At 33.0% G+C, this 21,131-nt stretch overlaps 1 protein-coding gene across 6 annotated transcripts in view; it reads left to right on the top strand.

Annotated features, from left to right (window-relative positions):
* Nucleotides 1-21,131, top strand: part of LOC100741656 (fasciclin-1) — a 376,648-nt gene that overhangs the window by 353,071 nt on the left and 2,446 nt on the right. For 4 of the 6 annotated variants that reach the window (XM_024364662.2, XM_024364661.2, XM_024364660.2 and 1 more), the window contains 6 exons: nt 2,027-2,269; nt 3,765-3,794; nt 11,961-12,175; nt 15,352-15,514; nt 15,928-16,072; nt 16,361-16,402. In XM_024364662.2, the coding sequence (XP_024220430.1) occupies nt 2,027-2,269; nt 3,765-3,794; nt 11,961-12,175; nt 15,352-15,514; nt 15,928-16,072; nt 16,361-16,402 (838 nt within the window). The remainder of the gene's footprint in view (nt 1-2,026; nt 2,270-3,764; nt 3,795-11,960; nt 12,176-15,351; nt 15,515-15,927; nt 16,073-16,360; nt 16,403-21,131) is intronic. The other 2 variants (XM_012394995.3, XM_024364663.2) reach the window with 2 other exon arrangements.

Below are 21,131 nucleotides of genomic sequence, written 5' to 3'. Positions count from 1 at the left end.
GCGATGCCTCGAACAACGTTCGCGCAGCGTTCGTTTCCGTTTCGCGGGCTTCCCGTGCCGCGAATCGACGATCAATTAGCGGAATCTTTGATCCACGCCGAAAGGAATATCCACGTCCTCGTGGAGAATTAACGATCCATCGGCACGACGACTCGCGTGCATCCGCGTACGCACACGCACACGCCGTTTCGGCTTCGTTTGTTCGCCAGACTGAAAGACGCGTTGCGATACGTAAACGCCACCTTCTCTGGATCGTGCCGGCTGATTTACGCGCGACAGGTCGTAACTCTTTGCCCGTTGAAAGCCAGGAAAAATCGGTGTTCCGGTGAGAGCGATCGAATCAGGAGGAACGATATAGTTCTGGTAATGATTTAGACGGGGGAAAATGGAATTCGTGAAGAAGCTAGAGAAAATAACTTGGAGATGTAAAGTATATTTTATGTTAACTGTTAACTTTTACCATGTAAAACGGAAATATTTATCGGTGCGGTTCCGAGATATCTCGATAAAGAATTTGAATCTATTTGAACTTGTAAGTTATCATTTTGAGGTCGGTAGGAGAGAAACTTTGATTTTCTACTGCGTTTGTGATAAACGATTTTAGATGGGACATACTTTTATGATGATACTATTATTGATAACGATATTATTTATGTTGATCTTTTATTTTGACACCTTTTTTAATCTTTGTTAAATTATTTAAGCGAGAAACTACTATCTTTGATCTAAATTTATGATTTAGATATGTAGCCAAATAGAAACGAGTGTTGTATCCTATTTCCTAATTGAATTCAATAAATTGTTAGAGTAGGATTTAATGAATGATATTGCTGAGAAGGACGTGATCCTATTATGAAATATTACATTGAAAATATCGGTGAGAATTTTCAATTGGGATTATAATATTCGAAGAATTTGGATACTTGAATTTAAAATTAAATCCAATTCTTCATTCGTCAAGAAAGAATTACAATTACACGAACATAGATCTTTTTTCCACATTTTTTGATGTTTTCCTTCATCGCAAAATTCCTTTTTCTTTGTCCATTTACAAACAATCTATCACCGAAGCAAAAAGCTTCTCAATTGTATGAGATATATCACATACATATGTATATCAGAAAAAATAAAATCAGCTCTTTTCCGCCGTTTCTCCTGGCTTGGATAAGGGAAGAGATATGACCTGATCTGATCATTCGTCTGCGTGAATCATTTTACGCAGCGTTTATTAATTTTGATATCGAATCCGTTCAATAAATCCGATTGAAATCGTATTTTTGTAACGCTGCCTCGTATCTCGGGATATCTCATCGGCAGTGATCTCCTTAATCAATTTTAGTACCTCAGCAAACATACCTTTAACTTTTGTTGGATCCTGTCTGTTTTATTTTTACCCCTTTCCTAATGTTTTATCCTTTTTTCATAACCTTTAAAGAGAAACCCGGGTTATTAAACATTCCACAAAAGCTTGAAGCTTCATTTCTGCGTTTCAAAATCTCCCCTCGTGCCCCAGCGAGTAAATTTTATTTATCATTCTCGTACAGCGAAGTATGCGAAGTTAATTATATTCGATTCGCTTTGCATGCAATTAAGAACGGTGGAGAAGAAGTAAAAAAATTACTTTTTTATTTATTATAGAACAAAAGAATGTTTTTAACAACAAAGCCTTTTGTATTTATTACAAAAATATAGTCCTTCCCTTTCGTACACCGTTTTAATCAAGAATTAATCAAGAATCGATGAATCAAGACTTGTAAACTTTCTCATAAAACAAGTACTCAAATTCTAAAACTTGAAAGTGACAAAGTAAAAACTTGAAAAAAGACCAAAAAATGAGGGCAACTCTCTTCGCAAATTTCGCCACTAAAACATCGAAATTTTCTATGTTCTTTGATTAAGTGCTCTAATTAATTATTCCTCGTTTCTGCCCAATTTTATTTCTTTCTCTTTGTTAACGATTCCACCTAGAACGAATTCGCGATTCTCGTCGATTATCGATAAACAGAAATATTTTCTCTAAATCCAGGAAAAGAAGGATGGACCAGTGTATAAGTTTTACGAGACCATCCGAGATTTCGGCGGCGAGATCATGAGCACCATCAGTCATCTTCGTGATGTCACCCTGTTCGCGCCTAGCAATGCTGCTCTTGAGGAACCTGGTGTACAGAAGATTCTGCAGAACAAGGAACGTGTGAAAGAGATCCTGAATCTTCACTATGTGAAGGAACGGCTGCCACTCGATAAAATCAAGAACAAAAGCGTTAGCCAGGTGAGTGATCTAATTTAACGAATTTCTAAGAAAAGTCTAGGGCCCGTTCTCAAAGATATGAGTGAAAGTTTCGAATCGCTTCGAGTGTCTGGGAATATTTCGGATATTTTCAGATATATACTACAAAGATACTAAGAAATATATAGAAGCTGAAAAATATTGGAAATTACATAGAGCTAAGAACTTTTAGAAATTTAAAGAAGTTTTATAGATTTCTAGAGAAATGATAATAGGTTAGAAAATAATAATTTTATGATGTAGATTTTGTTGGATGGTTTTATCGAAAATAGAGAAAACATGAGAGTCATTTTACATTAGAAATTATTATTCTATTTAATGATTGATACATTCGCTCCTATTAAAATATAATCTTTAACCATGTTTATTTTTCATTGAAGTTTTCAGCGAATGTGTTAATTGATAAGCACTCTTTTGTAAATACAAATATTTCACTGATTGAAATGATTGCATGCCAAAGTTTTACAGCTTATAATAAGATGTTTATCGTTTCATTGTTAAATGTTACCTTTAGTTTCGAATTATTAATTATGTTTTAAATGAATTTGAAGGAACAAATCAGTATTATGAAAAATTATCGTTGCTCATTATACTCGAGTTTCCTTATAATTCGGAAATAACTAATACTCAAAATTCATAAATTATACGATTCACTGAATCCTGTGAACTGGGATTTAGTTTAAATATTTTTTATTTCCTAGCATTAATTAAAAGAACTATGAAATATAGTACAGGCCTAAAGGTATCGCAGATAAAGACCATTAATTTCTCTAAATCGATAAAAATGTTATTCTGAACATAAATCAATAATTTTTTCAATTTTATTTCATAACAATTATATCAATTTTCATATATAATGTTACTTTATTACAAATGTTACTTTATTACATCTCTCCTTCTACTTAGAATTATCGAATTGCTTCCCTCTCTACTAATGTCTATTGATTTTAGATCAAATGACAGAATCAAATATCTTTTTAATTTTCAGTATCCATACTCACTCTAGCTTTGTTAACAAAGATCAATCTTCACATTATTTATCATTCAAACTTCTCGAATATTTGTTTTATTAAAAAATATTCTGAATCTTATTTCTTGATATTTGGAATATTATAAAAATTCTAAGATTTCTAAGAATTTGAGTAGATTTCTTAAAGATTATAATTAATAATAAAATAATAATTTCTTTAAAATTATAATTAGTAGTAAATTTTTATAAAATTTTACTATTAGAAGCGAATCGAAACTTCCTGCAACCAAGTTACAACTGCTAATCATTGTCATATTGTTCTAAAATATTGGCAAGGAGCTTATTTGTTAATTTTCCCCCAATAACACAAACAATTTTGATGCAAAGATTTTGTTTGTAAACGACGATATTATAATCTTTTTCATTGAAATTATGATTCTACACACGTGTGCGGTGGTTACAAATTGATTAACTCAATATTTCTCGGTTTTCTGTTTTCGTTTGAAGAAATCCTCGATCGGGAAGCCACACTTTGCGGTAATTACACATTTATTCTCTTTCAATGTTTTTGTTAGACTGTTCGTGAATTTTCTCTGCATCTTTTTCTCCTTTTGCAATTGTCTTGATTTACTTCTCAATGTTGACCTCAACTTGAAATCACATTCTGTGAAATATCGCTGTACACACTGTATTTATAGTCTGTGGGAACATTTGTTATTCGAAACGAAATTTTACTCCATAGCACGTAGTCGTAGTTACGTTATATTGAATTTCGATTATTCGTATTTGCTTTCCTACTGGACTTACTCGTTTACACCTTTGAAGCTGTGCAAAAATTCCTTTTTCAAACTGAATTGGCTACCCGAGATTATTGAAGGATAAATTGTGATATATTATTCAATAATATAATTTTTATTCTTTGATTTCTCTTCGTCTATGACTCATTTTATAATAATTTCATATTTCAGTTTTTTTTTCAACATAATATAATTGAAATATTATCGTCTACTAAATTTTATATTGAGTTTGTTTGGAATTATGTTATTTGCGATTAGAAAAAATACTTTAAGCAGACAATTCATTTTGAATATGGAATGGATACTAATCAGTGATAATTTCATCAAGTACTATCAAATATTGCTATATTATTGCGTGACGATAAAGACAAGTAGCATTTTAAATGAACTTTAAACCGTTAAAAAATTAGTATACAATCTTGTAATATGCAAGATATATATCTTCAAATTTATTTGCTTATATTTTTAATTTAGCTTTTTCTCATTTTCTTCTTGTTATTTAACTTCTTTGTCATTGCTATAGCCATTATTTTCAAATTTATTTTCATCCCTAATTGATACACAACAGACACGCTGAAGAATAGAAACATTTTGTTATCCGACGAAAAATCTTTTTCATAGTCATTGCTTCATAATGAACAGCTGAGAAACTAACAGGTGTTCTTGGTCAACTTTGAGGAAACTCGGAGAAGACTAACCTAAAGTGCGTTGTTATGATGTTAGGAGTCTCTTGGTCAAACTTTTACCTTTCAATCCACTTACAATTAATCCAGGCAAACCGGGAATCTTCTTATCGGATTCGACTAAGAAAGTTCGTTTTCATTTAACATCATTTCTCAAAACTTCTGGTTAACGTGCGATCAGCACTCGCTCTATCATCGTTCAGAAGATTACGCGAATGATCATTAATATTCTCTTGGAACAATTCATATTGTAACGAAATACAGAGTTATAGTATATATTACTCGCAGAAATTGCAAGGTTCTATATATTACTGACCGAATATTTTCCTGAGTTCTATTGCGAGTGAAATAAGTAAAGAATAACGGAGAAACGGATTTCTCGGACATGCGCTTATGAAGCAAGTTTTCTAAGACCTTACGAAAAAGAAAAGTTTTTCTAGAAGAAACAGCTCGAATAATGTCGTTACGAAATAACCTTTTAGGATAATCCTTAGATTTAGAAAATCTGTAAAGAAAATATTCGCTACTTAATAATGACTTTACTACCTTAATCCTATATCTAAGCTGTAAAAGTAAATTTTACTTCCATAAAATTTATCAGCCTATGAACTTTCATACAATTTATAAAATTTATTAATTTATGCACTATATTAGATTTCCTCTTAAAGAAACCTTATCACGAAAAAAGTATTAAATTTTGAATCATAAATATTGGCAAAGATGGCAAATTTTATTTTTCTACTTCTTGCATTTCAATGATCGTTTCCCCCTGAAAACGTATCTCCATTTCATATTACACGTGTTCTTGATATACAATATTTTAATTAAAAATTTTTGTAATCGAAAAAACGTGCGCATGTATTAAGTGCTTTTTAAAAAAACTACTAGACTTCGATCTATAATTAAACGATTTTTTATTTCGCGCGATTGAGTTACGACAGTTCCTCCTGAAAACGTGAAAAAATATGTTTTACAATGTAGCAAGAAAAATGAACGAGGAAAACGAAGAAACAGGAAACAAAAATCGTTTAATTAAAACGATACATCCTCAACGGAGTTGTATAAAAGAATAATTCCCGCGTAAATTCATACGTTTCACTTCTCTCTCTTTGAATAAATTTAAGCGACTTTATTTCTTTCATCGCGCATCGTTCGCGAATTCGCAGTTTGTTTACGCGTTTGTTTACAGGATGAATTTATAGGGCAATACAGAAGCGTTTTGCAAATCCGGGATGAAAAATCGCACTTTCGTTGGTACAATAAACGACTAAAAATACCGCGAAAAATACGATTCGAACTATAGTTCTGTTCATGGGAGTGCTCTCATAAGTGAAATATATATATATTTCGGAAATTTTACGTTTCTCCCGATCGCCATACTAATTACCATGATAATCCTGAATAGCGCTCTTGTAAAGCTATGCTTTCGATGTTATTTTTTAGTTCTTATCCATACGAAGTATTATTATTTAAATAATAATAGCATGAAAGAATTTTCAAAGAATATTTCGATAATATTAGTATTAAAATGTAGAAGATAAATATTGAAACCGGGACATTCCCCAGTTACTTTTAAAGTTTTTATTATAGTTTTATTACTTATCTAGCCTTCTCAAATATTTAAAACAACACGTGTTATAGCTAAAACAATTGTGTAGTTACTTTTTAATGTCTTAAGACATCAATCGTACGTAGGTTAAACCTGCTTGTAGTGTTTTGAGGTCATATGAGTGATATGAGTTCACACGTCGATGTAATATTTCATTTGCAATATCTTTTCCATCAATTTACATTATTCGATTTCATTTTTAGCAGAGTAATTATAAAAAACCATTCCAAGTATTTGTCCTACAGTTCGTCGTTATTTCTGCTTTCATCTACATTTATCTCTTCGAAAATGGTCACATCGAAATAACCAGAATTGGGTGGAAAATTTTCTGGAATTAAAACGTCCGTATCATACGCTACTTCGATATTGAAATATTTGAAGTTTAACAATTTATCGGTCATGCGGGATTTTATTCGTCGAACAACCGATATGTATCACGGCAGACGTGAAGTTTTAACGCTACACAGGGAAATCTCGTTACTCTCGATTAGAACAATTTACTCATTGTTTACAATAATTAATACAAGCACCGTAGGCAGTAAACGAGAACTGGCGGGGTCAATATCGAGAGAGACAGCTCGCTCGGTGCGTTGCTGATAAATATCGCGCGCATTACTGCGTCGATGCTGTTTAATAACCGGCAATTAGTGACTCGGCATTAGTACGCCTGTTTCGGCTTTTATCATAATCCCATTTGGACATTAATCCATGTGTCCGCCGAGACCTTCATTCTGCACAGCCTTTCTTATCAGTCTCTGTGAATTGATGGATTAATCTCTGACTCTATCTAGGTCATCCTATAAGTACAGTGTAACAACCCCCTTTTACACGAACAAAATTTTAGTAGTATCTGATTTAATAGAACTTTAGCTGAGCTCCTGTTACCTGAAATATCGTCCAGCGTCGATCCACTTATACGAACGTCTAACAATAAGATGTAAACAATAGCGTCGCGCATAATATGACACACTTTCATGCTTCGTAATCGATACGAGCTTGCAACGTTATTATGTATTTCAGAGCACGTGTTACGTGGAATTCTCTTATATGAACACCAATTTCTATTAACTGAACGAAAAATCATACATGGTAGGAAGAAATAAGTGGACTCATATTATATGAAGGACCTGGTTATATAAACCAACTTGTCTTCCGACGAATTCATATGAACGAAGTTCTACCGTGATACTTCTACATTCTTAATCATTATACATTTAACAAAATGATGAGTATATCACTTTATCGCTTAGCTTCACAACTACGTAAACGCAGATATATTATACGTAGGAATAGGTCAAAATTTGTTTAATTGCTTCCTCATTTGTATTTACAACGTATTTATATACGTCTTTATATACGTCTAATTTATATACAATAAATCGTCTGCCAATTTTCTTATCAATTGTAATTTCTTTCGTTTTGATAGATCTTCGGCTAAGTTACTCTGGCTCTCAGCTACGGAGTTATAATAATCTTTAACTTTTTATCTTTAATTATATATTCCGAAGATTTTCTAGATGATTGCAATCGTTATTCAACGCAATTGTTGTCAAACGTGTACTATTATTCGATTGATGAAGAGACGAAAATCAAACCTTTGTACGCGTCAATAGAATGTTAATTTACGAACAGGCAGAGGGATATAATTAAAGGCAGCGTTCCGTATCAGCGTACTGAATGATTCAGGCATGGATATTCAAACGTAATTAGCTATATCGGTGATTTCGTGTAATTGCATTCACAGATCAAATTCGACAGTCGCTAGCCAAGCTACAGATATCGCGACTTACGGAATATGCGAATTCGGAATAATACCCTGGATCATCCCGTTCAAATGTCATCCTGTACAAATTTTATTATATCACGTATTATTTACAGTTTGATCTGTTTATTGTTAAAGCAAATTATAATATTCGATCGATAAGGTAATTGTTATTAATATGGAGAATTTGACATCTTTCCCTTGTATGAAGACATTGATTGTATACGTAACTTATGTTTTCAATATTTCCTATTTCTTATAAATTTCCTTACGAGTCAAATGTATATTATTTCCCCTACAGTAATCTATGAAAGAAACTTTTTATGACTATATTATACGTGTTATTCAAAACATTTTGAAATTTCGTTAGCGATCAGATTTCTTTCAAATTTTGGTATCTTACATAGTCGTGTGTTATTATTATAATATATCTAATCATTATAATTAATAAAATGTTTTGTATAATACATCTATAAAATTACGCTGTGTCCTGAACCTAAAGGAACGATTGAAAAAAGACATCAGAAAATCTCTAATTTTGCCATTACACGGAGCCACAAGCCTGCGGTCTGACGCTACAAGTGCCATTTATTGCTTCGAAACAAACGCAGATTCAGCGGAATTACATTTCGCGGAACGACGACGAATAAATTAATTTGCGACAACGCACACGTGGTCGTGCTGCGAAAAAAAGAAGTCGTTTTATCTCGAACGCGTCGCGTTACCAAAGTTTGGTGTGTTTCTCTTCCGTGGTTGTTTTATCGTCTCATTGGGGTCTGGGACCGCGCGTCATAAAGCAGAAGAGCGACATAAAACATATCCGCGATAAATTGGCGTGAAAGCAGCGCCGTTTAATGCAAATCGGCCAACCTCCGTGAATAAAAACCCGGGGACATTTTGGCTGACCGTCCACGGCAACGATTAAAGGCGAAACAACGCTGCATCCGTAGGCTGTTTTATTGGCTTGTTCATTCCACTATTCTGTTGGTTATTTCCTTTTTTGGGGGGAATTTTTTGGGTAATGGCCTTTCGCAGATGAGATTCTTCAAGATATAAAAAGTTTTATTCAGTTCGATTCAGAACCCACATTGAACAGTTTCATAAATTGTAAAACAGAAGAATACGATGATGTTGCAGATGCTTAAATTTAACCTGGAATTTACTATTATTCGTGTCACTTTCTTGTAATAAATGAACTATGGAAGATTCTTTTTTGAGAATTGAACATTGAATCCGCTTACTTGTGTAACGAAATTGAGGAATCGAAAAAGTGGAGTTGGTCGGTTTAAGATCTATCGAATTTAACGTCTATCGAAATTGTGTTAAATCTTCTTAAACTGTATATTAGATACGCTGACTAAAAAATGGTATATGTTAAATAAAGAAATTTTATTAAATATACCTGCTATCGAATATACGCTAACTTCTCTCAGGGAAATGTTACAAGAGGAAGAATTTTGTCTTCGTATTTATTACTAAATTTTTGAGGGAAATAACGCTTCATCCTCGATCGATCAATAACGCCCATGTCATCGTTACTTAGCTAATTGCCAATTAAGAAGAACTGATGCTTCCTAAAGACAGATTGTATCTAACAGGTAGAAGATGACGAACTGGATTGCATGCTGCAAAAGACAGAGTATGAAACTTATTCTCACGTAAAGCTATTCTATTTGACGTCTATCAAAAACACTTTCTCGTTCTGATTTTCTCAATTATATTGTTTTTCATTATCTTTTTTTTATTATCTATGCAAATGAGTAACGTATGTGCAATAAATGAATCAATAAATTAATACAAATTTTAACGTAAAATCGGCGAACATGTTGCAAATTTTAATTGAGTTTCTAATCGGTGAACTACGATTAAAAGGCAGGTTACGTCCGCTTCGAATGGATATAACTCGATTAAAAAAAGCAGAATTGCGCTTAAGCGTACTAAATATCGAAGAGAGATAGAGCAAAATGAAGAATTGAAATCGGATGAAACGCGAGATGAAGAACGTGGAAAGTGCATGGATCCTGGCGGAATAAAAAGTAAAAGGCGGCCGAGTGATCTCGCGTAGAAAAAGGCTTATAGGAAAATTCTTTGCCAAAGAGGGGCGTGGATTTTCATGGAATTTATTCGATCTGATCTTTGAAGCCGCTAGTCTCGATAGTAGATGCATCTATATACGGATGCAGTAGCAGCAACTCAAGATCAGAAAAGTAACCGGAAGTGGTGCAGGGAGTACAAGTAGGAAAATTCATGAGAAAGGGATCAATCGGAAAAGGAATCACTACCCTTAAGCTCTCTCTTGCTCTTCGCCTCTCTCTTTCTTTTTATCCCTCTCCTATCTTGGAGTCTTTTTGCTTCTTTTTCTTCGTCGCTACCACTCTCATTAAACTTTCTACGAAAATGCCAGGACTCCAATGAGGAAACAAATTTTCAACTTTAAACGGGTATTCGCGGAAGCGTGAATTAAGACTGTCAAATGGTTTATAGACGGCGCCATTCCTTTTACAATAGCTTTCTGATTATACTTTATAGTTTGTAATAATTTGTATGTTTATCATATGATTATTATTTTATCTATCGCTGACATTCTCGTCTGTTTTTCATTGTCACAGTGAGTATAATAGAAATAACTAATTTCGTTTATGTGTGTACAGCAATTTTATTATTTATTTTCAATAAAACAATCTCCAGATTTGTACATGTATACGTTTATTATATATATTATATGTTTGACTGATTGTAAGAACTAGATTCTGTTAGATTCTATTAGACATTTAAAATAGATTTCTGTGAATTATCAGACGTAGGATTTCACGCATTGTTTACAAATAATAAAGCAATTTCACATTTATCGCAACATGCCAAATTGACTCAAAGAACAAAATGTGCATACAAATGTGAATTTGATCATATGGATTTTCACATACTTAAGTTCTAAATATTCGACTGAAAGAAAATTATTCCTTATTTGTTACTCGTATATTGTAAAAATCGTACAATATACTCTTAAAAAAGAAATCAAAATCTATAAAAGTATCAAGACCTATTAATTTAAATATTAAAAGACATTACATACTTTAGATCACTAATCTCTGCTTGAAATTATATATTCTTCCTCTTAACTGTCGTAAGTATACTAATAAATGCACACGCAACAAAGGAGACTTATTGCTAAGTGCCTAACAACGTTCCTTCTAATTCTCTTCTTTCTGGTCTGTGAGAAAGCTGCAAGTAGGAAAGCGTACATGAATTTAAACTCGGCCCTCGTCTTCCGCTGTAACTTGCAGTTAGATACGTACGAGTTCTTGTTTGCACGCGGCTGACTTTCAACCGTTCTTCGAATAAAATCGCCCCATCCACCTCACGGCTCTCTCGTTAATTATTAATTATTTGTCAAGTTCCTTTGACTTTGTTACCGTATTTAGATAATTCACGTATAGTACTTAAAAAAAGAAAAAAGAAACAGAATCTTGGTTATTTTTGACGAGATATAATTTAATTATGGATAAATCGATCTATAATGGCCTTTAAAAACGTTAGACCCTTTTCTAGTTTTTAGTCGATATTTATGTAAATTCATATTTAGAAATAAGTCTGCATTAAATGAAATTTTAATGAAGTGAAGTTAAACGTTTCGTTCTAGTATAACACAATGTAACTATGTATTGAAGCTCAATAAATAATTGAGTAGTGACATTATCAATATACTATAGTAAATAGCGAATTATTCGAAGAAACGGATTATTTATTTTCTCTTTCTATATTAATAGCTATATATAATATCGATGTTTCGATGTGTAGAGCATGCTGAGTATATTTTTGAGATTTTCTTTAAGATTCATCGTTCTTTTATAGGTTGCCACAGCAGCAGACAGGAAGAAGCTGTACTTCAATGTGGCTCAGGAACCAAGCGGAAACCAGATAGTGACCGTCGAAGGTGGTGGCGTGAACGCAACAGTGGTCACTGCAAATATCGCTGCTACCAATGGACTGATTCACATCATCGACAGAGTTCTTGGTGTGCCCTATACCAATGTGCTGGAAAAACTTAGAACCGACCCTATGCTCAAGTATGTTAATATCTTTGTAACACTCAATATACCTTCGAATTAAAATTGAAATATCTAGTAGAGCGAAAGTTTAAATTTCTTCAATGTGAACTTAGATATCTTTTAATAGTTTAATTAATTTTTATTTATTATATATCCTCTATTTTACGCGATAAATGCCATCGATGGTCTATCTCATGAAATATGAGATATAAATCAAAATGGACTGGTTTACATTAAGTAATTCATGTAACGCAAGTTACTGTGGATCATTTAGGACCTACCGATACTAATTGAGAGCTAAATAATGTTTTTTTTTTGACATCATTGATGATTGAGTGATTTCCTACTACAACCTATTAGGATTGAATTTTAGATCCCAATTCTATTTATGCAATTGTTTTGAACAGATATTTATATTAGGATATATATTAGAATTAATATTAGAGGATATGTAGCACAGAGAATTTTTTACAACAAAATTGATACAGTGAAGTAATCTATGAACTAATTTTATCTTCTCTGTCGTCGTTTACTACACTGGTATAGAACTGTAATTATACTAATTATATTCTTGTATATTTCATTAGAGGACCCATTTTGTAAATTAAATCGATTCTATCAATTATATCAGAAAGTACTTAAACGTGTATTCTAGAAAAGATCTTGTTTGTTCCGTCATACAAATAATTTTCATTTCAAAATAATTGATTTTAATTATTCCACTGTGTACTTCGAACTTCTTTTTGTCCTTAAATCTAATTAAAGCACATGAGAAATTTTCAGTCCAATTACCATTAACGTGCTTCGTTTAACTGATACAGTAAGTGGAGCTCTTATGTAAAGAATTGGGTGATTTTACCAATTACACGTCAATCTATTAAATTAGTACCGAATGCAATTTCATTCGATTTTCTATTGAAATCGCTTCTGCATTCAACCAGAATTGAATTATTCCCCAAAAAATGTTCAATTTATGCGTGTCAGTTCAAACGACGAATATACTCGTCATGCATCTCTCCTGTGACTTTCACGCATTTAAAACTGATTTTTTTTTCATAAAAAATTTGTTAAGTAAACTAAGACTTTCGTACAGTGTTGTACTTCAACTACGAAAGAGAAACAATTTGTATGGAAATTTGTATGTGTCCAACTATCGTGTGCATTACATGAAAAAACATTCTTTTCATGCACGAAACATGTATATTTCCATTTCCGGTAGATTGCTCTAATGAAACTGATTCCAAGTACATGTTCGAACTGTATGAATATTGCGCAACCAGATCCACCGTGATTTAATTCCCCTCTCGTTATTTCAATTATCGATGCATCGATAATGGAAAATCCAATTAAATGATATTCCAATAACCGATAAATAAACTTTCGCGACGCTAAAACCCCGTTAAATGAGTAAGCTTCCATAACTAAACATTTATGCGTTTGATGCTATTCGTATATGAAGCTGATCCGAACGATTTTCCACCGATCTAAAACTCTATGAATATCTGGTAAAACGTTTGTCACGCATCGAAGAAAGGGAAAATAGAAATCGTAGAAAAAGATCGTCGTTATCAACAAGCGTTTGCTAATTGTCAACGCGTATCACGTCTTTTATGGGCTATCAAAAATTTATGATAGTTGATGAACAAAAAATAGATGTATTTACATCGATATGTTACAAATTTTGAAATACTTGTAGTATCAGATATTGTGAAACACAAAATTGAAACAATTGAGCAAAATTATTAAATTTCAAATGAAATATAAATTACGTATAAAGCGTCAAATAATCAAACCTCCACTGCACCACGTTTCTCGAATCCGATAATTCAACGTAAAATTTCCGTCCAAGTAAATATAATTAATATATTACTTCAGCAGAGAAGTCGCTCTTTTTCTCTAACAATGAAAGTGTTAACTCAAACTCAGTAGCATCTGGAAACATCTGGCGAGACGAATTTATTAGTGTACGATATATTCGCTGGAAACGATGCAACATTATGAAGGGTAGGATGGCCACCAAGTATCCCATCTTGTTACATGGAAACGTTGAACAACCATTGCCCAGGAAACGATCGGTTATACGGTGCCTTTAATGCCATTAGCCCCTTTATACGATGGCTATCGTTATTCGATGCGGTGGATGGATGGTGATGTCAGCATTCCATCACCCCACACCATGATATCTAAACTGTAGACGAGAGAAGCCATTGATAGTAGTAGTTCTCCCTGGCTGTGCCTATACGTCACGTCTATACGTTTACGAATATCAAGATCCACTACATCGATTTGTTTGCCTCAACGTTCTACCCTTTTGCCACTCGCTGACTATCAGCTCTTGATTTACAAACTGTTTCAAAACGAATGATGCCATTCATGGGAACATGGAAGATTTCTCGATCTCTTCGATCGATCGTATTGTATGAACGCTTAGGTTGGTTCCTAAGAGGATCGTATGCCCCAGGCTACAGTTAACTGCTCTATTACTGTATGTGTCTTGAGGAAACGGATATGGTGGATCGAGTTCGAAAGCCACAATCGAGACCCACTTGTTTCTTTTATGGACTGTTTGGACGGGTAAGAGTGAAGACTCTAGGAGTTAAGGTCAAGAAGGGAGACACTTGCAGAGATGGGGATGTGTGAGATATCCTTCACTGTTGGCTGAAAGATTGTAATGTGAGATTCCCGTGATGATAGTTAATTAACCCCTTCAGGATCAAATTTTTGGGGAGTGAACGGAAATTTGTTCGATCAAAGAAGATCGATACATTTTTGAGATATTTTTATGTAGAGAGTATTATTCATGTGAAAATTATTACATATTATATATTATATATTATATATTATATTAATTATCTCCTCCAGAAAGGAACTCTTTGGGAGCATAAGAAAAATTTTGTTTTGTCAATTATCAATAATAAAAATATATTGTTTCTGGTTATCCTATGTAGGACGATAAATTTATTTTCATTACTACATTTATCGTTTACTTACGTATAACGTAAAGGCTCAGCCAAAATCATGGATATAGAAGAATAATCCTTTCTTCTTCTCTTTCTTAAAAATACCGTTTTATGAAATGTTTCTTAAAATGCTAGGAAGTAGAAGTATTTGTATCTTACATTGGTTTTCTTCCAATGTTGATTCATTTGTGTAAATCATAAATTTCTTCAATTTATTTTTTTATCTTTTTCAAGTTCCACCTACTTCCTTGGACAACGCATCGGATTCAACAGTCAGCTGAACGAAACGAGGACGCGTTTTACATACTTTGCCCCACGCGATTATGCCTGGAGTGTGTCTGCTATCAGTTACCCATCTACTACGAAAAAGATCTTCATGCCTGAATACAGCTATCATGTAAGTATTCTTATATGAAAATAAAATATTCTTATATTTAATAATTTAAAACAACTGCTACATTACGATAGATGAAAATAACTTTTATTATCATTCAAATACTTAAAACATTATACAAATACTATAAATTAAAGGAATAATAGAAGATTTACGAAGATTTCAAAATCACCTCTATTTTTTACATAATGCTACATAATATTTTATACTTAATGCATTTTCTTATTCCATATGAACCAGTATTGTAATATTTATATATCTCAATTTCAATTTCCCAAAGAAACATCCTTCTACCGAATTCTCATGTTATCAACGTATTAACGGTAGCAATCACTTCACAAAAATAATTCTCCAACTTCAATTTCCTATCAAGAAAAATCTATACTACAATATCTAACATGTAAATCTGCTTATAGGCGAGACAAATCTTAGAACGACACCTCGTGATAGCAGATGAGGCGTACACGATGGCGAAGCTAAGAGAGATGAAACACAACGAAACCTTCGTTCTTCCTGCAGCCAGAGACAGTCTGAAGCTTCGTGTCCGTGAAGCTGGCGAAAGTGAGTAAAGATAATCACTTCGTCTCAAAAAATAATCGTTTTGCATAAGCACTTTTGCAATTGCTCAGATATTCTTCAACTCAACGGTACACTCGACGTTTGTTTCGATTTATCCTTCTGTCAGTATTAAACGTAAATGTGTCCAGGTATCGTATATGTATCGTATTTTTTGTTCTTGCTCTTCTCGAAACGGATAAAACAAGAAAATAACGCTTTGTACTCACACGCTCCATGTTATGGGGCTTTTTCTGTTCATTTTCAAACCTGGTGCTATTTGGTTACATTTAGATGACACGTACGACGAAAACATGATCCGACCAAAAACTTTCGGTGAGTGAGTTCAGTCTTTAGACGTCGCCGATGAGCGACGACACGTGCTTTCACCAGTACGAGCTCTGCGCACATTTGTCAATTTTGTGAAGGGTTCCTCGCACTTTCACGCACTATGTTTAACGCGCGCACATTTTGATACGTATAATTTTAAAGAGAAAAATCTACTGGGTAGTAAATATAATGTATTTTCGATGTACGATAAATGTATAAACGTAAAGATCAAGCGATGACAGTCTGCCAAAAGTTTCTGGCGATCGCTTCCTACAAACGCGTCAATTTCATTGTCCAAATTTTATAATTCGATTCTATATTCTAATAAGTTGGGCTTATGTATGAATCGTTTTAAAACGAAGAATATATCGATAGTAGGAGTTTTGAAATTTTTTCATTTTGTTCATTTTCATTAACAACCATAAGTTTAATCAATTACAAACATTTATAGATCAGCTCCAATTCCATTCAGTTGAGACAGATCAGGGTTTCAATGATAGAAAAATTATCATCCTCAAGATATAATGAATTAGTGTGCAGTTTATTGCTACATCTATCTCATTCGTTAGACCTACAGTGACTTACTTGTGCTGAGCTTACCTAGAAATCTTTTGTGAATATATCATGTGTATTATACAAAACATTTTGAAATTGCGTTATAATGAGACACAACTATTATGATTATATAAGTAAAGTTTGAAGAAAATCTGAAAAAGAACACAAGAGATGCCAGATATTTACTGCAATTTATTGTCATTTTATTATACTTGAGTCAGTTATTCATTATATTCAACGAAAACATCTCTGACAGTAATTATACTTTTAAAACTATTATTCACATGTTGTACTAAATATTTTTGTGATTTCTGTAAAATATATACTTATACTAAACGTCTTGCATTTTCCATATATATTCTCGAATTTGTTTCAACCTTTGAAAATGCTCCAAAATATTTTCTGTGACATATATAATATATTCATAAAAGATTTTATAGTAATCTAGCGTAAGTTGAATAAATTTTTTACTAAAAAAGAATTCTTATTAAATGTGGTAGTAATGTTATGAAAGATAAAAATTGAAGAATAAAAGTCGACGAATAAAGATAGTTTCAAACGTTGACGTAACTTGTATCTGCATACTATTCTGAAAATTTTTTGAGTCACCTGCGTATTTGGAGCCGCAGATTTCGAAATGCACACATTTATCGTTTACACTGTTACAAAATACACGAACATTTGACAAAGGAAGACACAAAACGATTTTTTCAATATGACAAATTTGAACACGAGCCCACTATGTACGAGAGTCGTTTGATCACGTGTCCTCGTTCACATAATTACTAACACGTATTATAATCACATTTCATTTGCGTTAAAATCTGATCAAGTACGAGCGTTTCACGCAGTCTCAGTGCTTGAAAGGAATGCTTCCTTATGCTCAGCATATGTAGAACGCGCTTCTCTATTTCACAACTGTTCACGTTGTTAATGCTTCTGAATCGTACGCGTGCACGATGAGCGAAATACGTATCTGTATTTTTCAGCCATATTCGAATAAATCTAACTATCATCAACGTAGATAGACGCAGTCCTTATCTTTCTCTTGATGAACTTCTTACATTGTCTCTTTGGTTTTACTAAGGTAACAGGATGACTAAACTCGTTGTTGTGACAATTGTTGACGTTGTCGTGCTCGCTGTATGTAAAACAATTCATTGATAGATTGCTAATACAGTACATGCTTGTGTCTGTCGTGATTCTTGTTGGTGAACCTCTTTTCAATTCAATTTTTAATTCTTCCTTTAAGTGAGAAATTGTAGAATTGGTTTTTAAATATAGTAAATTTTTCGAATTTCGAAGATAGACAATCGGAAACTAGTACATTTCATTTTGAAATATAAATGTTGTATTACGTTAAATATAGTAGAAACATTAACAATATGAGAGTTTCTGTTATTTCTTGTTCTAATATTTGAAGTAAAGAAAATTAGATACGGATATGAAAGTTCACTCCCATGCGGTAGAATATTTTATGATGAGAAATAAGCGAAAATGACCGTCAAGACAATAAGAAAACGGGATGCCTGAGCTCGAGCTCACTCAAATTTTTCCAGTATTCATCGTTGTATTCTCGTCGTGTAATCATTTACCAGTAACAAAATAGTCGATTGAATCAACGTCAAAATTAATAACAATAGGCGTATTGAATTTTATAAATCGTGCTGGATATTGTAACATTTAATTGTTTGAACAATTTGCACAGTGAGTATTTTTATGATTTTACAGGAAAACAACTGACACACGCCATACATATTGCTTGTTATTCGCTTAAACAAGTCGATTAAGCTTGTTACAGTAAAAACGCAGGACTAGCTTCCGGCGTGAACACGATTAACCCATACAATCGTGTTCATCGTCACCGTCGTCGCTTTTTCTGTGAAAATATCGCTGATCGTACGAAAGCGTTCCTGCACATGTTAATGTCGAATTTCTTGTTTTATGTTCTCCGATTAAATATTCCGTCGAACAATTAGTACTTGATGTTTTTCTTTGAATTTTGTGGAAGTATAAGCCTGACAAGAATGAACAAGGATGAAAAATTATCATTAGGTTTACGAAAAAGGATAAGAAAATATAAGTAGAGAGGAACTAATTGGACAGCTAAGAAAGTTATTATCGCTGGATTTGATACTTTCATTCACGTAACCAAAGAAATCTAATCTACTTACTAAATATTGAAATGAGTATTTTACTTTGGATATTTCATATAATTTTGCATATTATATAGGTATATTCTGCACAAATGTCCAATTAATCCACAGATATTCACAGTCTAATTACCACGAGTCATAATTCTTCGATTCTAATGATGAAAGTTGGGATTTTAATGAATATTTGTCTTCCCCTTTTCAAGGATATATCATTTCCATTTTCCGTGGAAAATTATTTTCTCGTTATCTGGAATTTCGTGTTTGGAAGAGATTACACTTTTTCTTCGTTATTGTTTAATCTTCATTATTCAATAAATGCATAATTTTGAAATGCATAATGATAGAATATAATAGGAGAGTATAGAGTATTAATGTTATACCGCGAAAAAAATTAATGAATAAGAAAAGAGAAACGCAGGAGGTAATAAAACAACTCTGAAAATATCGCAACTTGGTCGTTATCCCGCTACTACGTATTCATTGTACTATGCATGCGAACAGGATATCAGTTTCGACGTAAATTTGTATTATGTCTATTTCGTACGAGAAAATACGAGAAGATGAGAAAAAGTTGCGGATCCGGGATAGATGGCGAACGGTTTTGCGCGAAATATATTGGCTGCCATTTCCTTTCACGACGATAAATGGACGTGACGAACGCGGAATAGAACGATATGGACACCTGTAAATTGTCCTCAACTGTAGTTATCTATCGTCTGTTTTAATTTACAAGCTTTTTGCGGCGAGCTTTCTGTGTCACATCCCGTTCTAAAGCAAACAGTTTGTTTGCCACAGATTCGCTTCAAAGGATTTCTATGTACGCTATTATACGAGTATAACCTTTCATTTGCGAAAAGATATTAGAAATGGAGAGATAGAAGCCACGCTTTTGATAAAAATTTCGTTATTTAATAATTACATTTGTTGATTAAGTAATCAGCTACTAAATTGAAGACACGTACTAATAAAATAGCTTGAGATACTTGACAATATTATTCACGTTTCTAAAATTATATATGTAAAATAATTTATAAGTAACAGATAACAAAACGATTTTATTTTGATGTAGAATTTATCTTTAAATAACTTATTATGAAATTGAAAATACATTATGATATTATTTCAAATATTTGGAAATATTCTTTCATGGCCAGCGTCAAGTATAAATTTTCTCTATGTCAGATTAAGAAATACCTTTTTCAAAACCATTATCTAATTTTACAACGCGATCGTTGGATATCTTCCAAATAAATAGTCTTATATAGATATAGACACGTCGTCTAAATAAATATTGAAGTTATTAAAAATTCCAAACAATTATCTATTCCTTCGCTAATAGTTTAGATAACAAAGACATCTTCCATAATAAAATTGATAAATTCTATATTCGATAAATGGTCGTGAAATCACAAAAAGAAAGAAAGAATAGATTCATCATAGCGCGATTCGATTTCGATACACGGTAATTTGGTGGCTTCCGGGGCACTCTCGGCGAGCTGAGGTCGACGAAGAACGTGCACAATTATGAGTCGAGACCGCAAGACGATTTATTATGCACCTTTCGACCACCATTTAAATGCAAATTCCTTGATTACCGCTGGTGCTAATTGCTACGTGCTTTGCTCGGTCATTCGCTTGGCCACGAATCGCGCGAATCACGAGAACGTTTTCTATTTGCAACGAATGTTACCGATGCAACGAATGGATGCGCAGAAAGAACACGAAAGGGGAGCGAAACACGTGGTAATATCGAAAGAAATAATGAAGCAAAGAGAGAAACAACAGAATAATTGAATCGGATAGAGGAACCATGAGCATAAAATTGCAGACGAAAGATACCTAATCGTATCTGGAAAAGGATGAAAATTGCTAACTTGAAAATGAAAGGAGCAAACGAGAGTCATCAGCCTGTTTATCGTATTTCTTTGAACGCTTCTCTTCTATTTTTTCTTTTTTTTTTTTACTGTTTTAAATTAATTTCTTTGCTTCTATGTTGATAACTTCATGATATTGCCGTGTTTTAA

This window comes from Bombus impatiens, unplaced genomic scaffold, assembly GCF_000188095.3.
Source record: "Bombus impatiens unplaced genomic scaffold, BIMP_2.2 scf_0102, whole genome shotgun sequence".
NCBI lineage: Eukaryota > Metazoa > Arthropoda > Insecta > Hymenoptera > Apidae > Bombus > Bombus impatiens.
This window is presented reverse-complemented; position numbering and strand designations above follow the sequence as displayed.